Source organism: Tamandua tetradactyla, chromosome 7 (assembly GCF_023851605.1).
Source record: "Tamandua tetradactyla isolate mTamTet1 chromosome 7, mTamTet1.pri, whole genome shotgun sequence".
Lineage (NCBI taxonomy): Eukaryota > Metazoa > Chordata > Mammalia > Pilosa > Myrmecophagidae > Tamandua > Tamandua tetradactyla.
This window is the reverse complement of record NC_135333.1, coordinates 58,462,690-58,486,609: the sequence shown is the minus strand read 5'-3', so window position 1 is coordinate 58,486,609 and position 23,920 is coordinate 58,462,690. Positions and strand designations below refer to the sequence as shown.

Below are 23,920 nucleotides of genomic sequence, written 5' to 3'. Positions count from 1 at the left end.
AGGGCTCAATTTAGACTAAAGGCCAAGAAGTGGAAACCCCAAGAGAGCATCCAAATCCACCACTCGTGGTTGAAAGGAGGCAGCCCAGAGTGAGGTGGCCAGACCTCTGCCCTTCCATTATGCCCAAACTTGTAGTAAATTCATGTTCATGGTTCAGCCCAGTCTCTCCTGGGCCATGAGGAGGGAAAGGAAAGGCCTACCCTATTTTTGGAAATGAAGATAGGAGAAGAGGGTCCCCTACCTGTAAGTCCAGAAAGTGAGTGGCCATGGGGCCAATTGGTGGTCCCCAAGAGATGGTGACCTTCTGAAGGTCACAGGCACGAAGTGCTGTATGGTAATGAGGAGCCAGAGAACAAAGGTCTGGGGAGCTTGCCCCTGGGCTCCACAGGGCTGGCCCCCAGAAAGTGCACGAAAATTGTGGGGACACTAAGACAGGCTAACTCCAGGAAGCAAAGCCTATGGAGAAGCTCTTACCATCATTAATTGGCTTACATAAAAGTAGAGAGAACTTTTCCAACAAGAGAACAAAAGATGCACTCCAGCTTTGAATACCAGCCCAGAGGAGAGATCCTTAGCTCCAGCAGGGAGAATGGAAGTGACTTACTCTAGGAACCTCCACTCCATTAATGTTAAAATCAAAGGGGAAAGTTAAACAACTGGCCCATTGGTAGGATGCAAGTCTCCCCAGCTTTCGTTCCCACCAGTTCTGAGGTTTCCCTATCATCTTCCAGTTCTACACTTGGCCATACCGTTGCTTCTGGCTTCCAGCTCCAAGCAGCAAGGTCAAATCCCAGAGGACAGTAAATGACATCTTGTAAAGAAGTCCACACCTTCTTGACTGCTTAAATCTGTACAGTCCAAGAGAGAGTGAGGTCTCAGACAAGTCCCACCAGCTCCAAGATCAAAGGGAAAATTCCCATCTTCTCCCCAGCTGTAAATCTGCCTGGAGAAAATTCCATGTGTCAAAGAGAAGCTCAAAGCTTCCACTCCACCCTTTACTCTGAAAAAGAGCTTTCACAGCTAGATTCAAGAGGGGAAGTAAGAAACCTAGAACTCTCCAGATGAGCAGCTGCCATCCATCTGCAAACTGCAGGCTCAGGCAGACCCAGGAAAGTGAAAGCATGGCTGCTGGTCAGTTGGCTGACCCTCATATTTTATTTTATTTTATTTTTATGGCACCACCATTTTCCCAAGAATTCAGACTTGAAATTATATGACCACCCCCATTCCAGCTTAATCCAATTAGTAACTCAGCCAGTCCATTTTACCCCTGCATTGGCAGGTACAACCTTCCCTTCACTGCCACCCCTAATTAGCTCTCCTGAACCCCTGAAAGACTCTCTAAAAGATCTCCTGCCTCTAGCCATCTGAACAACACCCCATAACTGGATTAATCTTTCAAAGGGTATTTCTATTCATGTCCTTCCCTAAGACCCTTCAGAGGGTCCTCTTTACTCCAGGATAAAACTCTCCTTCCTCCCAACCCTGCCTTCAACCTCACAGACTGGCACATCATTTCCCAAGCCCACAGAAAGTGGTTTTATTCTCCATTCCCTGGCTCTCCCTTTATGGTGGGCACTGCGGACTTCTCAACAGATTTTTTACCCTGGTGATGAGTCTAAACCAACCTCAGTCATTTTCACGCCTGTTACCAGTGATTGGCTCAGAAATGAACATGAATTCAAGTCTGCTCAATGTCTGCTGATGGTGTGGGGGTGGGAAAGCCATGGAAAGATGAAGGATGTCTGCTGCAATCATCCAAGAAGCCACCCCACCTCCACCCCTGTCCTAAAAGAGAGCCATGAAAAGGTATCACTTCTTCCTCTGGCACCATGGTATCAGGATGTCAAGCAGGGAAGCAGCAACCTCTGTTTCTCAGCCCGAGGGTGAAATCAACTGTGAAAAGGGCCTGTGTGCTTGATAGCATCCTTAAGCTTTTGGATCCACCCATCCTGAGGCCTGCTCTGCCCCTGGGTTTGCTCTTAGGTAAGAGAAGACATTTCTCGAAAGAAGCAGATAATTATGTAAACAGTGACAGCATTCTATCCTGGACCTTTGCTGGAGAGGCAGAAATTAAAGAGAGAACAAATCTTTCTCTGCAAATTTTTCTTTGACAATATATACAGATAAACTACTCTAATACAATTACTGGTGTTGTATAACAAAATTAATGGTTTGAAAAATGAAAGAGAGAGAGAGAAGACATTTCTCATTTTGAGTCTGGTTTCCTTGCATCAAATGAGTCCTAAATGACAGGACCTAAACCTGCCTAGTCACCTACTTTTGCCTGCTCAGGAAAACCTTCTTACCCTCTCCCTCCTACTTTATTCCCTACTCAAATCTTACTCAATTTTTGGCTGCATGGTGGTTGAGTGGTAGAACGCTTGCCTTCCATACAAGAGACCTGGGTTCGATTCCTGTACCATGCACCAAAAAAAAATCTTACTCAATTTTCAAAGCCCAATACAATGTCCTCTCCTGCATAAAGCATCTCCAAACCTATACATTAAAAGAAAAAAAAAACCCAAATGAAATTTCAAATACTTTTTCCTTTTTTTATGGCATTCATTCTATTCTGGTTTTTACTGATATAAATATTGACATTGTTCACACATCTTTTATCCCTTCCTAAATAGGATACTCCTAGAGGGAAGCTACGATCTTTGCCTTCCCCTTCCCAATACTCAGTTCAGAATCTGACATGTATGGGAAATTCAACACGTACCTATTCGATGAGATAGACAGATAGATAGACAGACAGACAGATAGAAAGATAAACTATTCACTATGGTTATGTTCTGTAAAGACGCCACACACACACACTGAATTAGCAAATCTGAACAATTACTCCTAGTGGAAATACAGAATGTGGTTTCTGCAAGCCTCTGGTCACAACACTTTTTTTAACTGATCCACATATAACCTTGTTTTATGTGTGTTTTTGCTAAGCATCCCTTATTTAATATTATATTGTTGATTCATTAACATTGAACTCAAAACCAACTGCACTTAACTCAGGCCTGAACAAAGTTTATCCAGCACATGTATTTTCTTCAGAAGGCACATCATGGCTTTCTTGTTCTTGGAAACACTAAACAACACTTTAGCATGACGCTTGGGAACCCCCTTAAATAGCAAAAGCACAAATTTTACAAAAACATGGCACTAAACATACCATGAAAAGGACACTTGTTTACAGTGTGAGAACTGAAAACAAGAAGGCAGCAGGTCATCCTCTTCGACCTCCGCCTGGAACGAGGGCATTGGGCAACTCCAATTTTCTCCACTCTGCACCTGTACGTAAATGACCACAGAAGTGTCATAAGTATTTATTTGAGGCTTACAAATACATTTGGGTAAGTAGGTGAATTTGCAAATCCAGAATGCACAGATGAGGCTTGACTGTAACACTAACAGCCATTGTCTCAGGCCTTGTAGGGGACACTGTCAAAATCACGTTAAAAGTGCTGGCTGCACTTGTGGGGAGTAGTTGAGTCCATTCTCTGGGGGCAGCTTTCTGAGCACAGGTAGCCACCTTCCTCAGAGTATACATCTGGGAACAGGTCACCTGCTCAAGTGGACAGTCTCTCTGATTTCCTAAGGGAACTGGATTTCTCCATTTGGGCAAAAGGTCTGCCTGAGAAAAGAATCTGCAGCCAAAAATTGAGATTAGGGTATATCCAAAAGCGAAAGAAGCTAGTCCATTCTACCATTTATTTGGATATAGCCGCTTCCTAATATAAGAAGGCATTACATTCTGAGGATTAGATATGACACATGGAGTCCCTCTCAAAGTGACTCTGGTAGGCAGGGCTTTTTCTCCAAGTGATACTTCTACACTACTTCTCAGTTTTTCATTGTGGACAAATGAAAGCACTCTCCTCCTTTACCTCAAGAAACTTTCAAAAGGCAAAACTTTACAAAGGGCCTTGATTCCCTTTGAAATATAAAATACACACAATGAACCACCATGAAAGGTGGAATGTCCTTACTCATGGGCAAGATGGAGATGTCTCTAACATCTCTGGATCTCTTCCATTCATCAATCACTTACTTCAGCAGAAGGAACATAAGGAAAATAATGATTCACACCTGGTCTGAGGTAATCCATGGCAGTCTGTCTGTCAGCACAAAGTGCATGCAATTACAGAGTTCAGTGACTGAAGTTCAAATACTTGGCTGCAGCTGGAAGTCTAAACAAGTGATGGCAGGGAGAAAGACACAATAATATTCTCTGTAGCCAAGATCTACAAAGCATATTTTCAGGGGCTCCAGCTTTAGGAATCTAGTTAGGAGTAATTTCTCCAGGGTGCACAGAACTGAGTCCACAACTGAAGACAGTGTGGCCTCCAGCGTGGCCCCAGACCTCAGAATTCCATGAGATTCCAAGAGAGCTCCCTGAAATTCTAGACTTCAAAGGACAGTCCATGAAACTGGGGCTACAAACTAAAATGAGAAGGCATAGTAAAATGAGAAATGAAGTGACTAAAGCAGTGATTCTCAAAGTGCGGTCCTTCCCTACCCTCCACCAGCAGAAGCAGCAGCACCTGGAACTTACTAGAAATGCAAATTCTTGGCCACTTGGTGCACTCCCGACCAACTGAATCAAAAACTCTTGGAGTGGGGCCCAGCGAATTTGTTTTAGCAAGCCTTCCAGGTGATTTTGATGCACACTAAAAGTTTGAGAATCACTGGTGCCCTAGGAAATTTCCATGACCACCCTATAATTTCCTCACCGGTAAATCAGTATGAGAGACTTGATGAATCAGGTCCATCTGACCCTGAGGTTCTGGGAAGCCTTACCTGTTTTCCTATGTTACTTCTTTGAGAAAAGACAATGTTTAGGAGACTTCATTACATATTTTAATAAAATGCTGAGTTTAAGGCAATGTGATTGCTTGGCAAATTATGAGTCCTAAGTTCATACACAGGCAATGCCTTGCTGAGTTACAACAATCGACTTACAAAATACTCCTTATTCATGATTCCCTTTATCCCAATCTACACTGAGGCTTCATACCCTGAAAATTACTCAAAATAGTCATTAAGCTAGGCTGGGACAAATTTCCAACATCTCTTTAACCCCTAAATTGTTTCCTTCTCACCCAATTTTTGCCCAGTAACTCGAGAAACTTCTCCCCCTCACTCACTCATTATTCACTTCATCTCTCACGCTCTTCATTGTTGACACTAAACTGACCTTTTTGGTGCCTAATAGTAGTCCTGGTGTTGTTCCTGGATCAAGGAAAAAGAACAACCTACACTTGAAAATTACATTAGAGGAATGGCCCATGTCACAAACTTCTACAGCATTCCCAGTAACCAAAGTACCTTCACCATCTCCATAAAGTTTCCTCCTGCCTCCTCCATCTCCTCCTGCTCTTCCTCAAGTTTAAAACAAGTCGAAGCCTATATATTATCATTTAATTATTTAGTCTCAACTAAATTTGATCACGTGACTTCACGGTTTAGCCTTTCAGCTACATTGTAATGCCTTCGTGGAATGTGACTGCTCATTCTTGAGTAGGTTCCCCACAGCTCCGTGTATGTGGTAGGTGGTTGCCTTACTCTAGGTTCTACTCCTGAGAAATCTAAACAGAACCCAGAAGAATGCTTTAAACATCATAAGCAATCAATTAAACACTTCTTGCATGAAAAGGAATATATCATCAGCCTAGCCTGGGAACCCAAATATTACTTGTCACATTTATTTCTGTGAAGGAATGTGTTCAAAATGAGAACAACTAACTCATCTTAGGTCAGAGCTTCCTTGTTACCTAAAATATCCCCTGGCTTTATCAAGTCTTCATAACTGGATTGCCCCTATTTTAAAGCAATACAGAATTGGTCCCTGGGCTAGGTCAGATAGTCTGCAGACCTTCCTTACATGCCAGACCTTTCAGGTACAGCTTCCTGGGACTGGGCACCACCGCTGGTAGGAAGAGTGCAGGTGGGAGCCAGATGTGGGGATTCGGGTTTGCGATTATCCAGCCTTTGGGGTGATATTGCTCCAATTAATACTATATTGCCCAAAATTATGCTCTCCCATAGACTTGTTTTGAGTGGAAAGTGTCAAGCTCTACAAAGTCTTGATCGGTGTTCTCTCAGGTGACACCACAAAGGGCAGTCAATAATTTAGTATCCAGCACCTCTGCACAGTATACCCTAGCACTTTCCATTCCTTTCCTTGGTGCTTTTTCCATCCTCTCTCTATACCGTTTTTTACTCCATTTTCGATTGGCTACTATATGGAACTAATATTTTTGCTATATTTCCTGAATAACTTTTTACACTTTTTGTTATTTTAAAAATCAGCAAGGCATCCCTCTGATCATAAAGAATTTTTTAAAAAGTGATCATGATTCCACTTTGAAAAAAATCACCACATGTAAAAATACTGTTCCAAAACTGGAAATAGAGATGTCATATTTTTTATCTCAATAAAGACAATTCCAACTTAAAAAGAAAGAAAGGAAAAACAAAAACCAACTAACCATTAGACTATATGAAGGTAGCTCATGATAGATTTTTCTTTTTTTCTCATTGATCAGTTAATTTCATTTTTTACCTTTGTCTGTTCTGCAACATGTAGATTCCCTCTGGTCCATAGGCAAAATCCCCATGTTCTCTGATGGCCTGCTCTCGCCCTTTATGATAAAAGGCTTTTTAGGTCTTTGGAAACCACCAGCCTAAGAAGGGATGACAGTAAACCCAATTACACGTATAAACTTCCATGGGATCAAACCTCTTTCTGCATCTCTGTGATTGGGAGAAAAAAGCATGAAGCAAAAGAAAAACTGTATCAGTGAGTCTTTTGCATATTCACACTCACTCTGAAATATCACTGCCTTTTATGAGGTCCTTTATAAAGCTTTGTAAATTCAAATGAGGTTAAATTTTTAGGTTATGAAATTGCGTTTATACAGTCCAAGATCTTAGACTTTTTCTGAGCCCCATACTCTTCTGCGGAGCTGCCCCCCAGCATTCCCTGGTAGAGCTAGTTGTTCCTTTTCTGCACCTAACCTGCTGCGTTACCAAATACGACTTTGGCTCCCGAGGAACAGACCCTGATATACTTCAGGGCCCTTATGTATTTTTATGCTTTTTTGAATCTTCGGTGTACAGTAGTGAACTTGAAACAGAATATACTGGTTAAAAGGGAAAAAGAAGAAGGAAGATGGGTGGGGAGAATAAACCAGGGCATGCACGATTGCTCCTGCCTGGGTCTCAGCCCTCAGTCTCCAGCACAGTGGAATGAGCCTCAGGATTCAGATAAACACCAAGCATTCTTTGTTGATCACCCGAATGCAGACAGCTAAACTAAATGCGTATACTGGCTCAGTGACTCCTGCCTTAGCTCTGAAGTCTGTGGATCACAAGAACTGCCCACTTGTTGGAAACTAACTGCTGGAAAGTGAAATTTAATAAAAACAAATGTGTGTGTGTGTGTGTAAGAGAGGAGAGAGAGAGAGAGAGAGAGAGAGAGAGAGAGAGAGAGAGAGAGAGAGAGAGAGAGAGAGAGAGAGAGAGAGAGAGAGAGAGAGAGAGGGAGAGAGGGAGAGAGGGAGGGAGGGAGGGAGAGAGAGGGAGAGAGAGAGAGAGGGGGAGTCATTCAAGTTTTCTCCCTTTATTTATGGTTTTGAGATGTTAGGCTTTTAGCAGACATCATTGGACCAACTGTAAACTGATTTTCATCTGAGCTGCCAATGATTAAAAGGCTCTCAGGCCAACACTAATAAGTGGGGCCCAGGTGTCAATGCCACATGGCATTGAGAAAAGAGAAAAGCCTGAAACTCCAAGATCTGGAAATATTTTCTAGCCCCTTACAAGGGCGGACAGGAACGCGGTCTCGCCCGCGTGATGAGGACCCCAGACGTTTCTACGAGTCAGAGCTGCTCACAATAGAAGCAGGCTGTTAGGGAGCTTCATGTTCCGAGCCATGTTAAAAGCACAGGGTGTTGCCCCCTGGAAAGAAAACCTGAACTGGAGTTCTAACAAAGGAGCCGGCTCGGGTTGGGGAGGAGAACGGAACCAGCGAGAGCATCATTCGCTTTTCGTCCCAAAAAACTTCAGTTCTCTGCAGACTCATCTAGAGATACAGGTGGGATACCACGTGCAGCGTTTGGGTGCAGATGCCAGTGAGGGAAGGAGGAAGAGATGAGACCCATTTCCTCCCCTGGAGGCCTCAGGGAGCCCAGCCGTGAGCAGCAGAGCCAAGCTGCGGCTGGGGTCCCGCCGAGGCCCACTCCGCCTCCTGCGCCTCCCGCTGCTGCAGTCAGGCGGCGCCCGAGAACCTGGCGCCTGAGGCGGACACGGGCTCTTGCAGCTGCGTTTTCCTACGTACTCTCCAGTTTAGACGAATTTCTTTTGATCTCTTGGAAGGGGAGGGTTTGAAGCCCGGACTTTATCCAAAGCCCGGCTCTCAGGGAGTAGGGGGAGTACGAGAGCAAAAGAGAGGCGGATCAGTGAAACGGATTTTTATCGCACACTACATCTGTGATGGTGTGCCCCGCCAGCCAAACCACCCAGTCTAGGGCTATGAAAGGCCAGTTTCTTCAGAAGTAGTTGCAACCTGTTTCCTCCTCAAAAAATGACGATGGGTAAAAACAAAAAAATTTAAACAGTGGAATTCAGTATTTGGAATTCGCAAATCTATACTGAATTTGAAAAAAGCCGAAAACCCAACCTCCTCATCAACAGATGGCTGAGAGGTAAGTTATCACTGGCCCAGGTTATTTTTAAAAAGAATCCAGCTGATAAAGGTCACATAACACTTGTGCTTTTTTGTTCGTTTTGTTTTTAAGAAAGACATTTTTGTCCTTGGTTTTTCCTCCCTGCATTAAATTTTCATTACAAAAAAAAAAAAATTAAATACCCAAATACGTGGAGAATGACACCCAAGTACTTATTTGCCACCCAAAATGAATAGTAGCATTCTATTTTATTTGCTCCACATCACACTTTAATATGAAAAAGTACCGAGAGTTGAAGTACCCTTTGCTCCCCATCCTGGAGTCATATCTCCCTTCCCCGTTCCCTATGAGTAAACACAGTGGTGAAGCTGGTGTGTGATTTCCATGATTTCATGCATCAACTACTGTGCCAGTATGAATCTGTTGTGTACCCCAGAATAGCCATGTCCTTTAATCCTCATTCAATATTGCTGAGTGGGATCCTTTTTATTGTTTCCATGGTGTGGTAACTTTTGATTAGTTGGTTTCCCTGGAGCTCTGTTTCAGCCATTCGAGGTGGGGGTGCTTAACTGGATCCCTTTAAGAAAGAACCATTTTGAAAAAAGCCAGAGACCTGTGGAGATGCATAAAGAAAATGCCCCCAAGGAAGCCCTTGAAGAAGCCTGGAGAGAAAGCTAGCACATGTCGCCATGTGCCTTTCCAGCTGAGAGAAACCCAGAAGTCATTCGCCTTGAACCAAGGTATCTTTCCCTGGATGCCTTAGATTGGACATTTTTATATCCTTGCCTTAATTTTCACAGCCTTAGAACTGTAAACTTGCAACTTAATAAATTCCCTTTCTAAAAGCCATTCCATTTCTGGTATATTGCATTCCTGCAGCTTTTACAAACTAAAACAACTACATACAAAGGTCTCCTAAAATATTTATATTGTTTTGTATTTAAAGTTACACAAATGGCCAATGCAATCCCTATACAAATTCTAGCAGCCACCCAAACATGGGAAAGGTGACCCTCCAATTTATGTGAAATTACAAGAGACCCCGAATAACCAGAACAATCTTGAAAAAGAACAAAGTTGGAGGACTCACGCTTTCTCATTTCAAAACTTACTACGAAGCTACAGTACTTAAACCAGTGGCACAAGGATAGATATATAGACCAATGAACAGAATTGAAAATTCAGAAACAAACCCACTCATCTATAGCCAGTTGATTTTTGAGAAGGGTGCCAGGTCCATTCAATGGGGAAAGAACAGTCCAACAAATGGTGCTGGAACAACTGGAAATCCATATGTGAAAGAATTTGAATTTGAGCTAAAACTATAAAACTCCTACAAGAAAGCATAGGGAGATATCTTCAGGATTGTATTAAGCAATGAGTTCTTAGATCTTACACCAAAAGCAGAAACAACAACAAAAGATAAAATGACCTCATTAAAATTAAAAACTTTGTGCATCAAAGGACTTTATATAGAAAGTGAAAAGATAACCTATAGAATGGAAGAAAATATTTGGAAACCACATATCCAAGTAGGGTTCAATATTCCAGAATATATAAAGAAATTCTAGCTCAACAACAGAAAGACAAAAAACCCAATTAACAAATGGGCAAAGGATTTGAATAGACATTTCTCCAAAGAAGATCTACAAATGGCCAGTAAACATATGAAAAGATGCCCAACATTTTTAGCCATGAAAGAAATGCAAATCAAAACTATGAGACACCACTTCACACCCATTAGGATGGCTGTTAAAAAAAAAAAAAAAAAAAAAGGATGAGTTGAAAATAGAACTCTCATACCTTGATGGGAATGTAAAATGTTTCTACTTTGGAATTGTAACCCATACCCGAATCTGAAATTTGTTCTACAACTAATTGTTGTGCTGTGCTCTGAAATTTATTGCATTTTTGTATATATGTTATTTTTCACCAAAAAGAAAAAACAAAGTCGATTGTGATGATAAAAAAAAAATGGTTCCATTACTGTGGAAAACAGTTTGGCAGCTCCTCAGAAAATTAAACATAGATACTGTTTAAAAAAAAAAAAAAAAAGGATGAGTTGAAAATAGAACTCTCATACCTTGATGGGAATGTAAAATGTTTCTACTTTGGAACTGTAACCCATACCAGAATCTGAAATTTGTTCTACAACTAATTGTTGTGCTGTGCTCTGAAATTTATTGCATTTTTGTATATATGTTATTTTTCACCAAAAAGAAAAAACAAAGTCGATTGTGATGATAAAAAAAAATGGTTCCATTACTGTGGAAAACAGTTTGGCAGCTCCTCAGAAAATTAAACATAGATACTGGGCTGGTTTGAAAATATTACCATGCACCCTAGAAAAGCCATGTTTTAATGCTGGTCCAATTTTGTGGTAATAGCCCTTTTTTTTTTATTCCATTCTTGTTATGTAATCAATAACTCACAATATTATCACATCATTGTATATTCATCGTCATGATCATTTCTTAGAATATTTGCATCAATTCAGAAAAAGAAATAAAAAGAAAAAAAATTCATACATATCCTGCCCCTTACCCCTCCCTTTCATTGATTACTAGTATTTCAATCTACTAAATTTCTTTTAACATTTGTTTCCCCTATTATTTATTTTTAATCCATATGTTTTACTTGTCTGTCAATAAGGTAGATAAAATGAGCGTCAGACACAAGGTTTTCACAATCACACAGTCACACTGCGAAAGCTATGTCATTATACAATCATCTTTCGGAAACATGGCTACTGGAGCGCAGCTCAACATTTTTAGGCAGTTCCCTCCAGCCTCTCCTTTACACCTTAACTAAACAAGTGATATCTATTTAATGTGTAAGAATAACTTCCAGGATAACCTCTCAACTCTGTTTGGAATCTCTCAGCCACTCACACTTGGTCTCATTTTGCTCTTGCCCCTTTTGGTCGAGAAGGTTTTCTCAATCCCTTGATGCTGAGTCCCAGCTCATTCTAGGATTTCTGTCCGACGTTGCCAGGAAGGTCCACACCCCTGAGAGTCATGTCCCACATAGAGAGGGGGAGGGCAGTGAGTTTGCTGTCATGTTGGCTGAGAGAGAGAGGCCATATCTGAGCAACAGAAAAGGTTCTCTTGGGGTGACTCTAAGGCCTAATTTTAAGTAGGCTTAGCCTATCCTTTGCGGGGTTAAGTTTCTTATGAACAAACCCCAAGATTGGGGGCTCAGCCTATTGCTTTGGTTGTCCCCACTGCTGGTGAGAGTATCAAGAATTCTCCACTTGGGGAAGTTGAATTTTCCCCCTTTCTTACCATTCCCCCAAGGGGATTTTGCAAATACTTTTTTTATTCATTGCTCAAATCACTCTGGGATTTATCGAGGCAGTACTCTGGACAAAGCTACAAAATCTCATGCCCTACTCAAGGTTCCAAGTATCATGGTGTTCAATTAAGCTGTCCATGTAAGTTATATTAGGAAATGCACTAGTCAAAATAGAAATTTTGTACCAAATAAACATTTTTTGCTGCAGTCTCACACAAAAGTTAAAGTTTTAAAACATTAATTACCATCTATTTTCCACACCCTGCAGTATTGACATTTCTTTGTTCTTCCTCATGCAAAAACATTTTTTAATTTGTACATTTACTCACTGTCATTATACACTCGAAGCACTCCTTGATTATACCATCTTAGTCTTTATCGTCCATCTTTCCTTCTGATTTCATTTGTGCCCCCAGGCCTCCTCCCTTATCATTCTCACATTCAGCTTCATTCAGTGTTCTAATATTATTGTATTACAGTTAGGCAGTATTGTGCTATCTGTTTCTGAATTTTTTACAATCAGTCCTGTTGTACAATCTGTATTCCTTCCGCCCCAATTACCCAATGTCTACCCTATTTCTATCTCCTGATGGTCTCTGTTACTTACTGAAATTCTCCAAGTTCATTCACTAATGTCAGTTTATATCAGTGAGACCATGCAGTATTTGTCCTTTTGTTTCTGGCTAATCTCACTCAGCATAATGTCCTTAAGGTCCATCCATGTTGTTACATACTTCATAACTTTATTCTGTCTTACAGCTGCATAATATTCCATCCTATGCATACACCACAGCTTGTTTAGCCACTCATCTGTTGATGGACATTGTGGAACAGCCCTTTCTTTTAATCCTGATTCAAGGATGTGGGTTGGAATATTTGATTAGATTATCTCCATGAAGATAATTATGGGTATTAACTTTTGATTATATGGAGATGTGACTCCACCTATTCCAGGTGGGTCTTGATTAGTTTACTGGAATCCTTTAAAAGAGGAAACATTTTGGAGAGTAACAACAGAAGCCTCAGCGCCAACAGATACTTCACAGCAGAAATGGCACAGCCTCAGATATGTGGAGAATAGACATGGATGTTTGGAGATGCTTGGAGCCCAGCAGATGCTGCCATGAGATGTTAAGCAAGCCAGAACCTGGAGAGAGCCAAGGGAAGCAAAGAGATAAAAGGCAGCCCTGGAGAAGTAAAGTGAGGAACCTCCACAGGAACAGAGGTTGAAAGCAACAGAGCCCATAGCAACAGACCCATGTAACTTCCCAGCTGACAGAGGCATTGCAGACGTATTGGCCTCCCTTGAAGGTTATCTTTTCCTGGATGCCTTAGTTTGGACATTTAAAGCAGGGACTCAGACAAATATTTGTAAATCACTGTTTGTCACAGCACTCATTTTTCACAACAGTCAAAAGATGGAGGCAACCCGTGTCCATCAACAAATAAATAAATAAAATATGGTAATCCATACATTGGAATATTATTCAGCTGCAAAAAAATGCAAAGGGTGGCACAGTTAGTTCAGTGGTAGAATTCTCGCCTGCCACACGAGAATCTTTGGTTTGATTCACACACCCTCAAGAAAAAAAAAAAGAAATGAAGTACTAATACATGCTATAACAGGATGAACCTTGAAGATATCATATTGAGTGTAACAAGTCAGCACAGAAGGACAACAAATACCATACGATTTGTTTTCTGTGAAATATTTGGAATAAGTAAATTCATAAAAACAAAAAGCAGATTAGTGGTTACCAGGGGTGTGGGGAGGGGGAAGTGAGGAATTATTGCTTAATGGGTATGAATTTCTCTTTGAGATGAATATATTCTGGAAACAATATTGTCACTTATTGTCAATGTATTTAATGTCACAGAATTGTTCGCTTAAAAATGGCTAAATTATTCTTGTTACGTACATTTTGCCATAATTTTTAATAGTAAATAATTTTTTTAAATTTACAACAAATGATTCATAATGTACATAAGTTTTAGCAACTTTTTCACCTACCCTTATATCCTTTAGATCTACTTACATAAAACATAACTAATTAATCTTAACTTTTATGTAGTACAGAAGGAATGCACATATTCCACAATTTATTTCCTATGACTGGTGGTCTTTTGCTATTGCAAATATTGCTGCACTAAGCATCCTTAGCCATGTTTCCTTGTATATGTCTAAGAGTTTCTCTAGGGTACATTTATAGAAGTAGAGTTACTGGGGCTATGGAGTATGCACAGTTTCTATTGTATTAGATAACATCAGTAGCTCTCCAAAGTAGAAGTATCAATTCATACTTCCATTAGCAGTATGTGACTTTCATTTGCCCATGTGGTCCATCAACATTATGAAACTGTCAGACCTTCTATTAATATTTATCAACATGATGGTATATAATGGAATCATTTTGCTGAATTAAATATTCATTCATTTCCATTTCCCTGATTACTACCGAGCATCTTTTCCTGTTGTTACTGGATTTATGAGCTTTCCACTTTTGTGAATTTCCCATTCATATTCTCTGCCTGGTTTTCCCCACTGAGTCATTAATTTTTTTCTTATTAATTTATAAGAGATCTTTATGTATTTTGATTACCAAGCAGTTATCTGTTGCAAATGTCCTCTCTAAACTTATCCACTGCACATAAAGTTTTAAAATGTAAATGGAGGAAACTTATGTTAAATCATAGACTTTAATTAATAGTACAATTATAAAAATGTGCTATCATCAATTGTAACAAATATTCCACACCAGTGCAAGGTGTTGGTGGTGAGATGGTGTGTGAGAATCCTGTATTTTATGCATGAATGTTAATACAAACCCACAACTTATCTAATAATGAAAAAAATATTTAATGTAAACTGAGAAGCCCTCTGAATGTATTACTCCTGAAATAGGCGGTCCTATCCAAGTCAGAAAAGATTAATTTACACACTATCAGATCTACAAGCATCAACAAAACTTTTATATTTGGGGAGCATTTTACTCTCTTTAAGGCATCCTTTAATGACTTAATTTCAGCCTCACAAAAAACTTAGGAGGTTAGCGAGGCCTCACATCCTCGTTTGTAAAATGTCAGGATTGGTTCAGTGGTTGATCATCAAATCCTTTTACTGATCAAAGTCTGACTTAATAACTCTTTTGCAGTGGGAAAAATAGAGGCCCACTCCTCTAAATCCTACTCATCTGATCCTTTGCACACAAAGAGCCCACATGGGGGCCACACTGAAATCTTTACAGTTGAGGAGGCAGGAAGATGGGATTCTTCTTTAGACATCTGACCTTCTCCAAAACCAGTAAGATGAGAGCTACCTGCCTCCACATACAGAACAAAGACCATTCCAGCATTCCTGCTCCCAACAAGAAAGGCTCATGTAAATACAAGGATGAACACAACTTTTACTGAGCAATAACGGGGTGAGTAGAGGAGCCCTGATTTTGTACTGAGCATTAAATTGTGTGGAGATGTTATCAAGTTTAATTCCTAGATGCAAGTTTGTGTTACAAAGAGAAAAGGAGCAAAACTCAAAGTTTTTTTAATTTTTGTTGTTTCAGCCAACACATCCATTGACCCAGAGCTTGTATTCAAGAATGTAACCAAACAGGAGTGGCATAAATGAAGCATCACCATAAAAATGGGTAAAACGTTGGCAATCAACAATTCCCAAGGCATCCGGCATCAAGTTTTTCCCCAGATCTGTGGTCCCAAGTAACTGTGCAGAGAGATGCCTCTGGTCATGGGGTGCAACTGGCATTTCTTGGCAATTCTATTTTATTCTGTTCCACACACTCCCAAAAGGTGGGAGGCCCGGGCGGGCCCTGGGAATATCTGGTGACCAAAATGTTCCTGTTTCTGGGCAAGCTGGCTTCAGGCAGGAACCACTTACTATTCACAAATGGTGTCTTCGGTTTCCCCAGAAAATAAATATACCTAATTAATTATGCAAAACTTCTTTAGTTTAACCCTCTGGTTAAAAATGAAAACTAAGATACAGAATCTTAGGCAGGTAAATGCAGTCTGAATATACTACTTAATGTTTCAACTTGTGTTTTACAACAAAGATTTAGTGTTATTTTTAGTACTAAGGGAACAGACTGTGGTACAAATATTTTCTTCTCTTGCCTCTGATAATAAGCCTGTTTCCTTCCCAGTTTGTACACAGTGCCTTAAGCATAATGGATGTTCCATAAATATCTGCTAAATGAACAAGTAAATGTTTAGTGGTACCCACTGGATACTGGTGACTTATAATTTTAGAGCTTCAAGGAGTTGGCAAAACTTAGAATGGGAGAAGAATTCACTTGGCAACTGTAAAAACTGATGAAAAATAATCCCTAAGGAATTTCATAACAGTCCTTTACATTGGAAAGGACTTAATAACTACCCATGAGAATATACACTAACATTTCTTCACATTATCTTTTATTTTAAAGACTCACTAACAAAACCTTAGTGTTATAGCCTATGTATCTTCTACATAAACTTTTTAAAAGAGTTAGGATCTAAAACGAAGAAAAACTTCCTAAGAAACACTGTGCTAGGTGTGGGGAATAAAGAACCTGAGCTTTCCTCCACCAAGGCCCATAGAGAGCTCCCTGAGTGATGCATACACCTCAGTGAAGGTGGGCCTTGGAAAGTGCCGACTATTGTTCCAGGGGAAAAAAAAAAAAAAGCATCCAGATGGTAGGATGTCAACAAAGCAACCGCCGCAGACCCCGTGGTCAGGCCCCTGACCTTGCACTCTGCTCCGCATCTGGAGCACAGGCCCCTGCCTTTGATCACAGAGGAGCAGAGCTGAATTGAAGTGACAGGCCAGCATCTGGGACCTAGTGTTTCTGCACTGTGACACTCAACCACAGCGCCCTGAATCTCTGGTCCCACCCAGCCTTCCGCTTTCCTCTTACAGCAATCTGTCCCTCTGAGGAAGGTCGGTGAAAGAACAAAGCTGGACCTCCGTGACCATACTGGAGTTCAAGTGCAAGTTCTGGGCAGTACTGGCACAGGGATCTGCACAGAACAGAGGCTGAGGCAGGGTCTTCTCACTGCTTGAAAACAGGCTCCAGGAATTCTGGAGAAAAGATGAAACAAGAGGGCAAAGAGGACCGACGGAAACTTGAGGAACGTCACTCTTCCTAGAGCAATTACACCTCTTTGGTCCAATGCTAAGTCCCCTGTCAACCCCAGCCTCTGCTGGTCTCACATGGCTTAGTTATAGGAAAGGTAATTGATAAGCCGAGGTGGGATGTTCAACTTGGCAATTTTCTCCAGCCCTCTGACGCCAGCGGCCTTCCTCAAGCTCACTCTGCAAAGCTGCGACAGGGTCAGGGGTGTCTCTGAAAAAAAAAAAAAGAGAATGAGGAAGTTTGCAAGGGCAGTTTAAGAAAATAGCATAATGTTCTTTGACTGAATACTTATGAAGGGAGAAGCAGAAAAGCCACCTTTTCCTGGGAAATGGGATGTGTCCTACCTGCCTTATCTGGAAAGTTAGCAGAAAGGACAGTTGGGGACCTGAGAAAGATCATTTGCAATTTGGTGGCTGTCCACTGGGTTTCATTTTGTGGATCATTTGGTTGGTTGGTTGGTTTGGAGGTGGGTGAGTTTGGTTCATTCACTCATTCATTCATTGCCATACTGTTATAATTCAATACACAGATTTTGTCTGTGAAGAAACAATCTGCATGTGATCTTTCTCTCTAAACCAGCTCTGCAGGTGAACTCACTGCCCTCCCCCATATCTGGGATATGATTCCCAGGTGTGTAAATCTCCCTAGCAATGTGGGGCATGATTCCTGGGGATGAGCCTGGCCCTGGCATCGTGGGATTGAGAAAAAATTCTCAACCAAAACAGGAAGGGAAATGAGAGAAAATAAAGCTTCAGTGGCTGAGAAATTTCGAATAGAGTCAAGAGATCATTTTGGAGATTATTCCTATGCAGATATAGATATCCCTTTTGAGTTTTTGGCATATTGGAGTCGCTAGAGGGAAATGCCTTGACTCCTGAAGATGACTGAATAACTATAGAGCTTGTAAGGTATGACTGTGTGATTGTGAAAACCTTGCGTCTGACACTCGCTTTATCATATATGGACAGATGAGTAAGGAAAAAAATAAAGACAAAAAAATAAATAAATAATAGGGAGCATGGGGGAATGGTATGTTCTAGCTGCTCTTTTTTACCTTTACTTTTATTCTCATTCTTTTTTTTTTTTTGCAGTAATGATGTTCAAAAATCAATTGGGATGAATGCACAACCATGTGATGATACTGTGACCACTGATTATGCACTTTCGTTTATTATATTGTATGTGAATATATAATATATCTCAATAAAATTGCATTAAAAATAAAGAAGAAGAGCCAATCTGCAGCTAGTAGGCATGCCCCCTCAAACTTCTGAACAAATGAGGCCCCCTGGAGGGTTTAGCACTGGTAAGGGAGGGTGGGGGTGAGGTTGGAGGGTTGCATGCTTCCTGCTGCTCAATGCTCTCTTGCTAGTGAACGCTGTAGCAGGGAGCAGGGACATCCAAGGAGAGCAGATCCAGCTGTGGAAACCAGCACCTACAAAGTGCTCAAAACACATGTCCCAGTGGCAAAGAGTCAGGACCTGGGGACTAAAAGGGAAACCCTCAGCTGGGGCTCAAGGAGAATCAGCAAAGCAACCATGAAGGATGCGCCCAAGAGGCGCGGGAGCCTAGCAGAGGAGGACAGCTTTCTCAAAGGCAGGCAGGGCCTCACTTTCGTAGTACTCGAAACACTTGGCAGGGGCACTGCTGCTCCACGTGTAGTCTGAGGGCTTCTTCCCACGGTTGTCTCTGGCATAGATGTTGCCTCCAAATTCAATGAGCATCTCGATGAGGTCCACGTTCTTCACCTTGGCTGCGTGGTGAAGGGCTGTCTCGTGAAGCTTTGCTGCATTCACATTGGCCCCTGGAGGTCCGGAAGGGAGAACAGATATGACCAAGGAGAGAATCTGAAGCCAGGAGAAACACTGGCTTACCCCAGTTTGGTATACACAAGCAGCCCCCATCCTGAAAACAAAATTAAGCTGAACTCTACTATTGCATTTTCAAAACCTGGAAGCACAAATTACCTTTTTTTTTTTTTTTTAAGAGATGGGGGCTAAGGATGGATAACAGTAATAATGAAATTGGAAGAAAAACCATAACAGAAAAATAAACGAAACAAAAACCTCTCTCATGAGTTAACAGTCAATTCCATACCCAAATTCCCCAGACCTCTGAAAGTTCAGGCTGAACTATCCAAGCTTTCCTGCCTGTCCTTTATGTACATACACATACCACTTCTTCCCTCATGTGGGCACAAAGCAGGGACTCTAAAAATATTTGAATGAAAGAATGAATATTCTTCAAATATAAATATTCCTTTAGAAAAGGGGATAACATGGAATTCAGATAAGAGATTGAGTATCTCAGTTGCAAATTCAGCTCTGCCTTCCAAATTGGGCTTGGGATAATAGTAGACATTCAGAAACAATTAGCAGCTGAATATAGCATGTTTAAAAATGCATAAAAATAAAGATTCTGATAAAACTATGAGAAAATATCATTATTAGAGAACAGTTATCACCTATTCTATATAATGATCTGGTACTTCAGAATTTCTTTTGGAGAAAATACTAACTTCTTCAACGTTCACTCCTGAGTAGATAAGGAGGTTATAAGATAAAGGGGATAAGAGAAAACTATTTAAAAGAAGCCAAGAAAATATGCCAGCATCAGTAAAGTAATCCCTGGAACTAAAAGAATGAAACCACAATCACAAAATATTATCAAAATCAGGTTTTAAAAATCAGATCACCAGCTTGCCCCCAATTAATATGAAATTTTGAGAGTCAGTAGAGAAGGAAATGAGGTGGAATAAGGCTATTATATTTTCTAGTCACACTGCTCAAAAATACTGAAAAATCCTTCTTCCCAATTTTGGAATTAAAACATTAATTCCTGGTCAGTACAATGGTGGCTCAGTGGCAGAATTCTCACCTGCCATGCCAGAGACCCAGGTTCGATTCCCAGAGCCTGCCCATGCTGAAAAAAAAAAAAAAAAAAAAAAAAAAAATATATATATATATATATATATATATATATATATAAATCCCTAATAGAACATAGGAACTAGGTTAATAACAAAGTCCACTGTATGATCCTAAGAATTCATCAAGTGCTCTGATATCATACTACAAATGGAGAAAATTTTCTCCACTTTCCACAACCAAAATTCAGGTATCAGGTTAGGAAAAAAGAATTTCTTGATTAGGAAGAAGGCTAAATTACCTAAGTATTTAATTTGGCCAAAATGCATTACAAAAAAAAAATACTTAAATGTAGTAAATTAAAAAAATGTTTTCCCCAATATCAACCACTCTATTACAAAAGGGGTTTTCTTCCAATACTTGCCTATACAAAAATAAATAAATAAATAACTGTTATCCGGTTGTAATTCTAATGCCATTATAAATTTTAATGCTAAACACAAACTTGTAGAAAAGAATCAGTTCTAAAATCCGCAGAATCTGAAGTCCAGGTGGCTTTCTCTCATGTCATTAATTTTGGCAACCTTCTTGCCAATTGGGAAGGATAGAGATTTTCTTTATTTTAACAACAAAGAAGGGGGCACAAAGGAAATAAAACTACTTTCTCAAGTCCACAAAAAAAAACTACCAGGGGAAACAGGCCTAAAGATCATGCCTCCTTTCAGCCCTGTTTGCTATTATGACTTGATATATGGGCCCCTAGGCATGGTGACTCCTTCATAGAGGTGACCTTCCCAAAGTACCAAGTGAGAACTCTTTGAGATGGGTGCCTGGCATCATTTGACTGGGTGGAAAGGAAGGAATGGTGAACAAGAAGGGAAGCTGGAATCTCCATGAAACAACAGACCAGGTGTACACATAGGAACGTGATGGACTTTGAAAACATGTCACTGGGTGAAAAATAAGAAACAGAGTAAAATATATACCACAATACCAAGCATGTCAATTAGAAATACATGCCTCACACTAGAGAGATATTGCAGAAGAAAGGATCTACCCCTCCTTGTTCTGGGATTTACATTTGGTTTCCTTCTTGTTCCTGCTACATTCCTGCCAGAGGTGATCTGCCAATAAGCTGACCCTCAGCGTCCCCACAGCCTCTGCCCGTCTATACTCTGGAGGCAAGTTTCCTGCTTGCCCAGTGACTGATGGACAAGTTCTAATCGGGGCATTCTCAAGCTCGTCACCATCCAATGGGGCTACAACCACATCTTCAACAAGGCCTGAATCCCGGCCTTGGGGACAGGGACCCCCCTTCCAAACTGGTCCTTTGGTGGGTACTCTCCCTTACCCTTAGGGTGTTCCTCAGAATTTTCTTTCTACCTTAATAATATTCCTATGTTATACTTAATAGTTCTTTATAATAAATGATCCCTGTTAAAAAAAAAAACATGCCTCAGTGATAGTATGTATCTTACAAAAACACATAGTGATAAAAGGATCTAAATAAACACATTAGAATAGTTGTGGGGGAAAGGGAAGGGAAACAGGGACAGGGATAAAAGGAGAGAGGGAGGGCTGAAAGTGGCTTTGTGTGGATCAATGATGAAAACGTCTTGAACTGAAGCTATGATGAGAGAGAGAAAGGAAGGAAGTAGGGAGACAGGGACCGAAGGAGAGAGGGAAGCCAGCAAAACAGCTAATGTCATCTGACCTTTAAAAATTCTCCATTTTATGCTTCAGAGGAAAGGGTTTAAAGTCCTCTCATTACCAAAAAGCTGACTTCAAAGCAAAGCAAGATTAAAGTGGACTTGGTAAAACCTTCATTAGCAGTGAGAAGAAACTGTTTTATGCACCTCAGCACTCCCAGAACCTGGCATTTTCCCTGAAACATAAGCAAGCACAAATAGCTCAATACATGCTTGTTGAAACAATAACTAATAAAGGTGACAAGAACCGTGACAGAAAGAAGTGTAACAAGCTGCAATTAGCTATGTCTGAGTGCCTCTAGCAGAGTTAAATATCTACTGTTGGTAATCAGATTAAAAATTAAGTCACCTCCCCATTCCTCCTCCTTTGCAGAAATAATCTACAGGTCAGCAACTTGGACTCACTGCCTATGAAAAAGAACAGTCTCTGTATCTACCACCGTGACGTGCCACCTGGTGGCTCCTCCACTTCAGCTGAGCTGCACAAGCAGGGCCTATACCCACCCTGAAATCACATGCAAAATTGCCTGCCTATGTTCTAAAATGTTTATGGTGACGAATACACAACTATGTGAGGATATTGTGAGCCACTGATTGTATATGGATGGACCGTATGTGTGTAACGATTTCTCAATAAAAATAATAATTTAAGTTTATTATTTTAACACAAAATTTTAAAAAAAAAGTATTTTTAAGATACAAAAAAAAAAAAAAAGTTGCCTGCCTGCATGTTTTTCTAGGGACACAGTCTACAACTTTCACTAGTTTTTCCAAGGGATCTGTGACACACCCCCTAAAAATTAAGAATGATTACATTAAGAAGAATCCATTTGTGAATTCATAGGGATATATTGTCTTCTCTCTTCTGTGTGTATGAAACTTTCCATCATTAAAAAAGTTTTCTTTAAGGAAAAAAGAAATCTATCTGATCTAACAAGGGATATTAATGAGACCACCTGATCAGATTAAACTAGCAATCAAGGATTATTTTTTATTCTGAACAAGAGCAGACAACGTGATGGTAGGCAAGGAACATCAAGTAATAACACTAACAAGCATGCCCATCAGACTTCCCGAGGGGAATTTTAGCCACCCATCATTTAATTTCCCATGTGTACAGAAACTCCCCCTGAAATCCACCGGATATCCTGCTGAAGACCATAGTGGAACATTACCTCCCTTTCCAACCCACACCATCTGCACAGCCACCTTGCAATCTGGGGTAGGCGTGAGTGGGACTGACCCAACTGCCTGCTCCACATGCAGGGCCTGAATGGTTTGCTCTCTCTGCCCCATCACAGTAATGGTTCAAATAGCTCAGGCCCACACCAGTCAGAGTGTGGCAATGTCCCAGCCAGTGGGACTGGGTTAGGTTTGACCACGTGACCCAATTTGGGCCAGTGAGATATAAAGGGAGGCATGCAGGAGGTATTGAGAAAGGAGATGTTTTAAGCTTCTGATAAAGAGCTTCTCCTTCCTAGAAAATAAGTATCTATATTTTAAGCTTGAATCTCCTCCAGTCACTTTGTCAGCATTAGAGTAGCTAGGTTCAGGATGAAGTTAACCACTCCAACCCAACAATGACCTAGATTCCAAAAGCTCTTGTCCCCTACACGCGGCTCACTCCATTTCGTGTTAGATCCCCATCTCTTCTTGATTTAGATCACAAATTTATTAGACAGGGAATGTGGATGTGTCTTTAAACCATTTAATAAAAATTATTAGCATCTGTTGAGCACCTGCCATGCACCAGGTACTGTGGAAATGTCATCACAAACCCTCCTAACAATCCTACAATGTAGGATTTATTTTTATAATCCTATGGAGAAAAAAACTTGAGTCCCAAAGAAGTCTCAGCTGGCAAGTGAAGAGCCAGCTTCAAGCCCCATTCTGTCTGACTCTACCACCCAGCTTTCTCCAGTTCACCGTGCAGGTAAACCCCAACACACCTGCATTGAGCAGCACCTTGACACAGTCCAGATGCTCCCTTGCACAGGCAACGTGCAGAGGAGTCCCGAAATGGCAATCGTGTGCTTCAAGATTGGCTCCAACGTCAATAAGAAGCCTCACGCATTCAGAACTCCCTTAAAATAAATGGAAAGGTAACAAAAGAATCAATGATCATATTAAAATACATAAGAAACATGACAGAAACAGGGGCTAGAAAAGCTGCACCCCATGCTTGGTTGCAAGGGTAGAGGAGGGGGAAACCAGAACTATATCCCACC

General features: G+C 40.7%; 1 protein-coding gene across 1 annotated transcript in view; it reads right to left on the bottom strand.

Moving 5' to 3' along the window:
- Positions 1-15,512: 15,512 nt before the first annotated feature.
- The window catches only part of ASB13 (ankyrin repeat and SOCS box containing 13), a 36,838-nt gene continuing 28,430 nt past the window's right edge, over positions 15,513-23,920 (bottom strand). Inside the window, exons 4-6 of the mRNA XM_077169521.1 lie at positions 23,642-23,776; positions 18,729-18,920; positions 15,513-17,326 (exon numbers count right to left, since the gene is read on the bottom strand). Coding sequence (XP_077025636.1) covers positions 17,199-17,326; positions 18,729-18,920; positions 23,642-23,776 — 455 coding nt within the window. The 3' untranslated portion in view covers positions 15,513-17,198. The remainder of the gene's footprint in view (positions 17,327-18,728; positions 18,921-23,641; positions 23,777-23,920) is intronic.